The following is an 11,118-nucleotide window of genomic DNA, read 5'->3' as shown; positions in this document are numbered from 1 at the left end:
TAGAGTAGTCTCCTTCCCTCACAGACATGTGACACCCCAACCCCACTTTTTTTTTTTAAAAAAAAATTATTTTTCATATTTTGTTAAAAAAAAAATTATTTATACGAACAAATATCTTTAGGCCTAAGTTGCCCTTATTTTTAACGCCCCCTTAAAAAAAATTAAAATTTTATTTATTACGTGACACGTTTTTATTGGTTAGTTTTAAAATTAACCAAAACTAATTATATTCCAGCCCAAAATCTGAATCCACCTAACCTGCCCCGACTTAAAATAGTGACTGTAGCGCCATTTGTCCTCGCTGTTGAACCACCATAAATCTCCACTGTCCCTTTCCTCTATTGAAATAGCCCAAAATCTCCATTAAAACCACAATCGTTACACCCCTCATCCAAACGGCCATCGAACCACCACTAAATAGCCATTGAACCACCAAACATGAGTGACCCAAAACCACCAGTCAATTCCTCCATTGAATTGATTGAAACAGTGACCAATTTCACACTTATACATTTAATGGGTTTAAGGTTTGGTGCTCAGATCTGAAGGAGAAGGGAGTTCTTGATCCAGTCTGAAAAACTTTCATATTGAGGGAGTTTTTTGCTTGAAGGTCCATTTCTTTTACCTTAGCCTTTGAATATCATTTCAAATGTGCATGGTGTTAGTTTGACGGCGAGGGCATTTTATAGTGAAAAGGTATATATAGAGCATTTTTGTACAAAATCTCATAGTTTAAAGGCATTTTAGGTATTTAAAAATAATTTAACTTGAATTTTTTTTTTTTACTCTTAATGAAATGATTTACAGTCATACAAGTATCTAGAACTTGTTTTAGACCATAAATTTCAAAAGTCTTCATTTTTTTCTTAAAGTCCATGCCTAGTCAAACTACATCACATAAATTGGGACGGATGGAGTAATAAAGAAGAAACAAGTGAGGTGGATTGTTCCCTAATGGACTCTATCCGGCGCGAATCTGGAATAGTCGGGCTCTAATAAGAGTGTTGGACACCGAATGAAAAAAAAAAAAAGTGAGGTGTATTGATTTTCTATACATACACAATTTCCATACCAATAGGAGCAGATTCGACATTTAATGTTTGGATAAGTGCTTGAATTTTTATGGCAGGGAACTTGACGAGGTTAATTATAGTGGCTTAGTTATTATGAGAAGTATTCTAAATGTGGTCAATTAGGTACAAAATTAAATTGGATCGTGCTATTTTGAAATCCAATGATATTTTTTCTTAAGGGAATGGTTTACAACCAATCGATTAAACGATACCGCTTAAAGCTAAGCCTATCATAGTAGTCTCGAACATTTCAAAGTATGAGTCAAAAGATTAAGCGTTTTGACTTTGTCTCCCAGAATTCATCGGAGGTTGGGTTGGAGAGTCGTACGATGGGTGATTATCTGACATGGTTCAAAGAGCACTTCTAGTCTACGCTCGCGAATGGAAGTCCTGAAGTCCAAATTTGGATTTCATTGTTATGATGAATACTATTATTCGACAAGCAATATTTAAGTTTTTAATTAATTATGAAATGTATTATATTCGTTCCATATTATTTGTTTTTATACAGTCATTAATAAGGAAATTTAATAATATTAATCATTAAAAGTATTTATTTAAACTTTTTTCTTTAATCTCAAACTTAAGCATACGAATTAACACTTCATTAATTAGAGTAATCATTTTTTTTTAAAAAAATTGCTCCTAATAAATACTTTTTGTTTTTACTAAAACATTAAATGGATGATATAGCCTGCAATTTCTGTTTTCCTCCACTGACACTTTCTGAAACTTCCTTCAGATGTTTGCATCTCTCTTAATCCTTCCATTTATTGCCATTTCTGCAATATAATATTTCTCCTTCTACACCTTTTCTCATACTAATAAAAAATCTTGGTCAATTATATGCACTAGTAAAATTGAACTTACCTCCCCATTAGATTTTTAAAGATTGTAATTTACATCCCATAAGTTTTAAAGTTTGAGCATCTCCATGGACATCTTTGAGTCACTAGGAATTGAAGTGTATTACAAAAAAGACATCTTTTCTCCTCAATCCCTTTTCCTGATTATTGAGCCTTACTCTTGTTTGATAGTAAAAATAAAAGAAAAGAAAGAACTTGTTTTGCACGTATTTTCAAGTGAAAGTGATACTTTTTGATAGATGAAATTCAATTACAAACCTGTAATAAAAGGAAAAGGTTGTGTAATGTGTGGGGCAGATGCATATTATGATCAACGGTTCGAATTCTATAACAGACAAAATTTTGATAGTTAAACGGAGAAAGGTAGAGGGACATACATATTTGATAATCGAGTTTCGAATAGCTCACTATCAATCCTTCAAAAACGATTATTGAAGAAAAAAGGAGGAGAGGAGGAAGGGGGTTAATCAGTGTAATTAATCTTTAGTTTGCCTTTTTTTGTTGTGTTATTATATACATTACCTGTACAATAAACATGATTTTATAACATTAACCAACGCGATTTCATTTGATCAGATTAAGGGATCACTAAACAAGAAAATTTAAGACGTTTTCCATATTTTAATTACTTAATAAGTAAGACGTCGAAACTAACACGATTAAAGGTGAATATCTAGCATCAATGAACAATGAGTCTGACATTAATTTATGCATAAATTTTCACAATTCAAGTAAAAAATAATGCATTAATTAAACATTTAAACTCACAAAACCTACTCTAATCCGTCTCTAAACATGATTCGATTTGATCAGATTATTGAAGGAAAACCAAACAAGAAACAAGTAGCTAGCTAGGGGGATTTGAATTTGGTTTCATGAGTGATTGATTCTTTATTATGATTAATGTTATCATCACAGGCTATCAGAAGGAAAAAGAGGACAATTGACCACAAATTAAAGTTTTAAGTTTTGAGTCAAATTGTTGCACTTGACATTATCATGACATGCATGTGGAGGGCCTGAATTAAATAATTGTTTTTAGTTGCCCTAGGTCCTATCATCTTATCTCTGGTAAATAACACCTAGAGAAACATATTAACAGGGAATATCTTGGTATTTGTAATTAATTCATAATTAAACAAAGCTTGTAATCTTGTTCCTTTCTAAAGACAAAAAATTATAGTTGGAAAGTGCATGGAAGAAGGAGAAAAGCTCATGTGTTTAGCAAAGGGGCTTTCACATCTAGCCAAAATACCCCATCATTAATAAAAACTTTTTCATCCTCCACTTATAACATAATCTTGCCTAGCTTTTGACCAAACAATAATAATCTTGCCCTAGCTTCTAAAGAAAGTTAAGATTATAGCCAAGTAGAAATTACTGTATAACATTTTTTTTGTTTCCTTCGGAAGTTCTTTGACAATGTTGATATATTTCGATTTGGTTTTTAAAACAAGAAAGAAGATCAACAATTGTTATTACACTTTGTGAAAAAGTTTAACTTCGCCCTCCGCTAGAAGTTTAACTCATCCACGCAGATGCAGATTCAAAATTGAATTTTATAGGTTTAATGTTTCAGGTTCATAACATTGAACCTATTAAAATTTAAAATTTAAAATTATAGGTTTTGACCTCCTATTTATTGCGATCTTAGTGTATTTTACGTGAAAAATTATAGTTTGCATTGAAAGATTTGAGGCTGCATCCGCCCTTGCATCCATGTTCTCGCCATTACAAGCTCCAAATTGCCATTAGTGATAACAGACCAATATTTATATAAGAAAAAAGTCCAAGTTTGACTATGACCTTACTATACACACACATAGATACATATATATATATATATATATATATATATATATATAGATATATATATATAGACATACATACATACACACACAGATATATATATATATATAAAATAATAAATTCAGTTGAACTCATAAACCTCGCTCTATGTCCCTTCATCCCAGTCTATCTATTATTTTTCTCTTTCTTTTTTTAGTATCAAATGTTGTCCAAGTCTGTGACCAAAACTTTGTTACTCGTACAAACTTACTTAGAGAAAATTAGACAAACTCTGAGTTTTTGCTGAAATAGAACTTGCAATTGTCAGTTTCTTGTTTATTTTTTTAACTCCTTTCATTTCATTCTCAGGGATACTGTTCAGTTTCTTGATTTGCATTGTAGCAGAAAAATGGAGATTTTTTTTAGTTATTTTGAGTTCAATTCATAACTCTTTAACTGCAGCTTTATCTAATTTTCTTCCATTTGGTTCCCTACCCACAGCTTACACAGACAGATAGACACAGAGTCTGCAGAAACTTACACCCTATTTTTTTAATACTAGGATTTAACTAATTTAGTAGGAGTATATATCCACAGTCTAAATAATTTATACACTTCCAGTGTATTTACTAGCACCTTCCCGTTTCATTTTACCCGATCTTATATGAATGAACATAATGTTTAAAGAAAATAAAACTTTCGGTAATTTGTGGCTTTAAACATATCATCGCATTGTATTGGATACAATACTTTTGAAATTTGCGATCTTAAACCTACCATAACATCTTTGTGACTTTAAAAACTTGTCACTAAGGATAAAATGAGAAGCTATAAGTTAAATTGTTTTAAGATTTAGTAAGACGTTTTTTATTTTTTATGGAAATAGACTAAAACAAAAATAGGGACACGTAAATGAGAACGGAGGGGAGTAATATAACTTGCTTTATTTTTTCAGATTACTTGTAGTTATCATTTAACTATTCTACAACAATAATGTAGTAGTAACTATATGTTTCAGGTTCAAACAGTTGAAATCAACTATATAAATTATCACTAACCATGTTACTCCACATAAACTCGTCTCATGCTAATATTATATAATTAGAAAAAAATCTTAGAAGTTTTATATTTTTAGTTACCATTTAAGTAATCTAATATAATAAACTATTTCTTTTGCAGTGATCTAATCTAATAGTATAAGTTTTGACCCAAAAAAAAAAAAAGGTATAGTACAAGTTAAAATCTTTAATAGTAACCATCAGTTGTGGTGTTGGACTCAAGTCTTGAGAATGAATTTCTCTTTTTGGTAGAGAATGGTTTTTCCTTTATTAATCTAATTATGCGACGAAATTTAAATTAATCGAGACCTAAAAATAAATATCAGACCCCGGGGGTGAGACACTAAAAAATATTTATTTATAATATTCTCTCTGTCTTAATTTGTTTGACACTTTTCTTTTTTCGAGAGTCAAACTTTTTAATTTTGAACGTGCTTTTGAACGTAAAATCTTTAAATTTTTCAAAATAAAATTTACATATTTGAAAATTAAACTACGTAAAAAGTAATATAAGCCACCATAATTAGTAATTTAAAAGATATATAAAAAAATTATGATCAAAGAACAACTCATTTAACTCTCAAAAAGCAAAAAGTGTCAAACAAATTGGGACGGAAGGAGGAATAGGGAGTACTCTTTTTCTCTCAACTGTCTTGTCTCACTACCTTTTTCTCAAACACCCTTAGATGAGCTTAGCTAAAGTTCATTTCTTTTCTTTTTCTTTCCCTTTTTCATCACTTAACTAGATAGTTTTAAGTCCTTTGAGTGGCTTCAACCAAACACTGTAACTTTGCAGCTTTTTTCCTATCTCTTCTTGAAAAAAGATATTATAAAATGGTCCACAGAACTCCCTGCAAAAGCTTCCCTTTTTCATCAAGAACCAAACTTTAAACATCCAAAAAACTTCAAGAAAACAAGCCAATAACAACAAAAAAATCCCATTTTTTTCTCTGTATCTTCTTTTCTAGTCTGTGTCTACAATGGACTTTAATTATCTGAAGCAATGGAGAAATCAAGAACAAAATGAGTCAGAAGAAGAAAATTCTGCAAAGTTACCAAGACTTGTTCTTGATCTTGACTCTTCCTTTTCTGCGAATACACAATGTGTTTCTGATTCTTGTGCACTTCCATTGTTTGTATCTGAACCAACCAAATTGTCAGCATATAATACTGTTTCTTCAGATTCAACACTCACTACCACCAAATTTCCCAGTAAGTGAATACTATTACTCATGACCTTCTCTTTCTGTTTTTAGTGCCCATTGGCCAAGATTTGTACTTTATGGATTTCAGAATGTCATTGAACTTATTAAGTTTGAAATTTAAAAGTATATGTCAAATCTTAAAAACTCTTAGCGAAATGTCTGTAAAAGTTTAGAGCTTTTTTTATGAGTCCAGAATATTAATTTGTAGTATATATTAAATCTTGAACCCTTAGTGTAATTACTGGCTTCTCTACGACTCGTGTCTGTTAAAAGTTTTTAGCTTTTTTATCTGTGAAGTCGTATTCAAGATTTGAACTCTATGGTCCAGAACTTCATTTTGTATATATCTAGTAGATTTCTTTAACATTCAATTTCGTCGAAGTCAAACATTACTTCTTATTTACATATATACTAATCTTGAACACCCTTAGCGAGATTATTGTCTTCGCCATGACTTTTGTCTGTTAATGTTTTGAGATTATTGTTGTTAAGTATCATATTAATAATAAGTATTTTTTTTTTTTGTTGGATTATAGGGATGGGAAGTAGTTACTTCAGCTTAGCTCAATGGCAAGAACTTGAACTACAGGCTTTGATTTACAGACATATGTTAGCTGGTGCTCCTGTTCCTCATGAACTTCTTCATCATATTCAGAAAAGTCTCATCAATTCATCTCCTTATTATAATTTGCCTCAACAACAGTTTCAACAGTATCACCATTATCAACAAGCTTGTAAGTTTTCATCTTTTTCCCTCTTCTAATTAGTAATGCAGAGTAGCATGTAACATATCTTATTTTAATTCTTGTAGTTTAAGGAGACTTACATGTATATATCTTTTGAATAATCTGATAGTGTAAAAAATTATTTATACTGACTGTGTATAAGACTTAAACTCATACTCCTGCTATGTATAGTCTGTAAGGAGAAAGATCTGTATGTCTATGAATTTACTAAGTTTTGAAAAATGAGTAATGCATTGTTAAAAAATATGTTTTTGCTCTATATTTTTAGACAACTAAATTAAGAAAGAAGCACCTTTTTCAGTGCCCTGCATGTTTTTATTTCTCCTTCTAGTAGATTGGTTTGATGTGATTTCTCTTTTCTTGGTTTTTAAACTTGGGAAAAAATGGAAAACAGTGTTTTCAAAACACACAACTAAAAATTTAGTCTTGATCAGCTTTAGTTAATACAGTCAAAGCTAGTGCAACCATCCTTTAAATCAATGTATACTACTACTTGCCTAAGTCCATGGTCTCAACTGATCTTTATACTACTATTAGTTATTATCATTATTTTTTGTCATTTTCAAGAATAATGCTTTTGGGCGTATGTAGTTGTGGATTTACTATGAGTATGATCTTATTAAACGTATATACATTTTTTTTAAAAAAATGCATACCAATGACTTCAATTGAACTCACCAAACTTGTCTTAGATTCACCTCTGCCTCTATATTTACACCACTTCAGGGGCGGAGGTAGAAGTCAAGATACAGATTCGGCCTAATCCAATAGCTTTAGATCAAACAGAGTATTAGCGTTAAAAAGTTCATTAAAATATGCACATTTATTAAATTTAAAAAATAGTTATTAGTACTTAAAGTCCTGGTTTCAAAATTCAGAGCCCATAAAGTTCACTACCAGAAAATTGCTAATTTCCGACGAAATTTGGCTCGTCTTATAACGTTTTCGACGGATTTTCCATCAGAAAGACCTTATCGGCCAGCCAAATTCTGGTGGTACCATTAAATTAGCTCTTTTCTGGAAGTGGTTGAAATCCTGGCTCCCCCTCTGCATCACATTCTTGAACTTTAAATGACACATGAGTTCCAAGACCAAGAAGTTACTAATAATTTTTCTTTTATCTGTGTAAATTATGAAGTCTTACAATCAGGTTATTGGGGAAAAACAAGTATGGATCCAGAGCCAGGGAGGTGTAGAAGAACTGATGGGAAGAAATGGAGGTGTTCAAGAGATGTAGTGACTGGCCATAAGTACTGTGAACGCCACGTCCACCGTGGCAAAAACCGTTCAAGAAAGCCTGTGGAAATCACCACAACCGCCGCCCCTCGTGGTGGCAATGCCACCAGGACGGGCGGCGGTGACACTGCCATGGCTGTCCATGGGAGTGTTACTCCTCAATTTGCTCTATCTGGACATGCAGCAGCTTCCATTGATCTTCTTCACCTCAATCAAAGGTATAATGCATTTTTGAATATTGTATAATGCATTTTTTGAATTTTGAGTTTAAGTTATATGCATTGATAATATATAGTAGTATTTTATATCATCAAGTTAGTTTATCTGCCATAACAAGCCATGTTGTTCGAACTCTTCAAAAATGTTGCTCGTTGCACGTTGGATTATCCAAAAACAGTGTATTTTTTGTGAATCTGACACCGATCGATGAGGTAGCATTTTTGGAGAATCCGAAAGATAACATGTAACCGCTTACAACAAACATGATCTTATAAATTAAACCATAACAGGTTCAATTAGACACACACATATATAGAAGAATCTTTACATTGTCCATGTATATAATTTAAACCTTTGAACATGTTGAATATTATGAATAAATTGTGATTATTGCATCCTTGTGTTAATATTTTATTTTTGGGGTTTGGGTTTATTTCTTATTTCAATTTATGAAGAAAAAGAAAGTTTCTTATTACAAATCATTTTCCAAAAGGGCAAGCCATGTTGTTTGGACTTTTCAAAAATAACGGCAAGTATGTGTTAAATCTTCTAAAATACAAAGCAATATAGTACAATTTTAAAGAGTCCGACACGAGTATCGTAGCACCTCCAGAGAATCTGAGCAACATAGAGGGCAGGTATTACTTTTCAAAAGATGACTGGTTTATAGCAGAAGAGGTGACAAGAAGTTCAATTATATATGCTATCACAACATTGAACTCTTTAACTTTTTACTGAAGGGACTAATTTATCTTTGTATTATTCTCTTCTTACCCCATCCTCTCCTTTTCCCAAACCACCTCCAAAGAGACATCTCATAGTTATAATGGTTGATTGATACTTGTCTCCCAAAAGGGAGAATATCAAAATTAAAACCTTGATCAAATTCCTTATCTTTCTTATCTACATCAAATTCCATTATCACATTTTCCCTATATTCTTGCATTCACTCCTGGAGGGGTCCACTTACTGATTTTAGAGGAGCTAATATTAAGATTGTTTTGGTCTATTTTTATTTATGTTTGTTTTCCCGTTCGCTGTTTAACAAAGACGACTCCATGTTTAGGGCTTGAATTCGAAATCTTTGATTAAAAATGAAGAGTACTTACAACTCTACCATAACTCTTGTTAATTGACACTTGTCTCCCAAAAGGAAGAATATCTAAATTAAAACCTTGATCTTTATTTACTTCAAACTCCATTATCACATTTCCTATATTCATTTAGACTCATGGAACTTACTGAAATTTTTCTTGGATTGTTAGCGTCTGATTTAAGATAGTTTTGGTTCATTTTCATTTTTTTTGTTTCCCATCCAATATACGGTTTTCTTGTTGGAGCCCGATTAAATTTGAATTCACATTGAGAAGTTCCACATAGGGAGTTAAAGGCTATCTAATAAAAGTAATTTCATACCAAAATTGAAACCTGAGATCTCTGATTAAGATTATCATAACCCTCGTTGATTGATAGTTGTCTCCCAAAGGGAGAATATCTAAATTAAAACCTTTGATCAAATGCCTTTATCTTTATCTTATACTTCAAATTCCATTTCACATTTTTTCATATTCTTTTATTCTTCTTTCATTCATGGTGGGGTCCACTGTCTGAAAATTTTCTTGGATTGTAAGAATCTCATTTAAGATTGTTTTGGTCCACTTTCAGTTTCATGGTTGGACCCCAAACCCCACCTTCTTGATTTTTTCTTCTTCTGAGTTTGCTTTAGCCTTTAGTACATAGCTGCTTTTTTGTTTTGTGCATGTCGAATAGGACTCACCCCATCCACTTGTTCTCTGTCTCTGCATATTTAAAGAGCCAACCCCACCCCACGCTCCACCCCCACTCATGATGTGTAAGTTTTATGTACGGACAAGTAAAAAATATTTACACAATCAGGTTAAGTGTAAGATAATTATACATAAATATCTATGATAAATATTAAATGGTAATAGGGTGAATAGGTTAACTAATTTGTTGTCTCAAGTTAAACTATACTGATTGTATAAAAATTCTTTGCGCTATCAATACATATAGCTTAAATATATTAATGTTCTTATCCAGCGAACTAAAAAAGATTTCACATGTCTAGCCGTAACAGTTTGTAGCCGTCGCCGGTGTATACTTAGTATATAACCAGTTTATAATCAATATATATGTATACACAGATCATAGACAAGGGTTATTTTTTGTTGGGAGCTTTATTAGACTGTTGTATACTGTAAAACTATTTTTATTTTTTTCTTGTTGCTTTGATTTGAGATGGGCTATAGCTAACATGGTTTAAATTTGTAGGCCTTCAGAATTTATAATTGAGAAAAAGAGTCCAATGGAAGCCCCAAATGATGTTTCAAAGGATGGTAAATCCAGTGGCCAAACTCTTCGCCATTTCTTTGATGATTGGCCTAGAGAACAACTTCAAGAAAGTGAAAATGCTAGTTCAATGGCTTCTGCCACCAGCCTCTCTATTTCGATGCCCGGAAACCCCTCATCCGATGTCAAGTTAAAGCTCTCAACGGGAGACAGACATAACTCTGGTACTCGAGTCAGTAATGTTGAACGATCCACGTCTGGAACTAACCACATGGCATCGATGGGTGGACCACTCGCCGAGGCTTTAAGGTCATCGATGTCCAACTCGTCACCTACGAGCGTTTTACATCAGTTGCCAAGTGGAAGCACGTTGGAGGCTAGTTATGTTAGCACTTGATTGAGCAAGTGCACTCTTGATTTGGTTTTGGACTCTATATAACTTCTTTTGGTTTGTTTCACTTTTTTCATCTTTTGCATTGAGAGCACCTTACAAAGGTGCATTGTATTATTTTGGTTTGTGTAGGTGAAATCATGAAGGCTTTGCTTGTTTCTGTTACTTGTAAGTTGTGCATGTTGATTTGTAACAACTATTTTCAAACTAAAACACCCATTATTAA

At 32.3% G+C, this 11,118-nt stretch overlaps 1 protein-coding gene across 1 annotated transcript; it reads left to right on the top strand.

Annotated features, from left to right (window-relative positions):
* Positions 1-5,462: 5,462 nt before the first annotated feature.
* On the top strand, positions 5,463-11,118 carry LOC132057430 (growth-regulating factor 3). Its single transcript, XM_059450029.1, has 4 exons — positions 5,463-5,997; positions 6,527-6,724; positions 7,875-8,190; positions 10,484-11,118. Exons 1-4 carry the CDS (start codon positions 5,766-5,768, stop codon positions 10,896-10,898), a joined length of 1,161 nt encoding a protein of 386 aa, XP_059306012.1. The 5' UTR covers positions 5,463-5,765; the 3' UTR covers positions 10,899-11,118.

The sequence above is a fragment of the Lycium ferocissimum genome, chromosome 5 (genome assembly GCF_029784015.1).
Source record: "Lycium ferocissimum isolate CSIRO_LF1 chromosome 5, AGI_CSIRO_Lferr_CH_V1, whole genome shotgun sequence".
Classification (NCBI taxonomy): Eukaryota; Viridiplantae; Streptophyta; class Magnoliopsida; order Solanales; family Solanaceae; genus Lycium; species Lycium ferocissimum.
Note: the sequence above shows the minus strand (reverse complement) of the source record. Positions and strands in the feature narration are given on the sequence as shown.

Excerpts from the sequence above, each read along its gene's own strand:
- LOC132057430 (XM_059450029.1), top strand. The coding sequence starts at position 5,766 with ATGGACTTTAATTATCTGAAGCAATGGAGAAATCAAGAACAAAATGAG. Across the intron at positions 6,725-7,874 it reads TCACCATTATCAACAAGCTT|TCTTACAATCAGGTTATTGG; the intron begins GTAAGTTTTCAT and ends TAAATTATGAAG. Across the intron at positions 8,191-10,483 it reads CTTCTTCACCTCAATCAAAG|GCCTTCAGAATTTATAATTG; the intron begins GTATAATGCATT and ends TTAAATTTGTAG.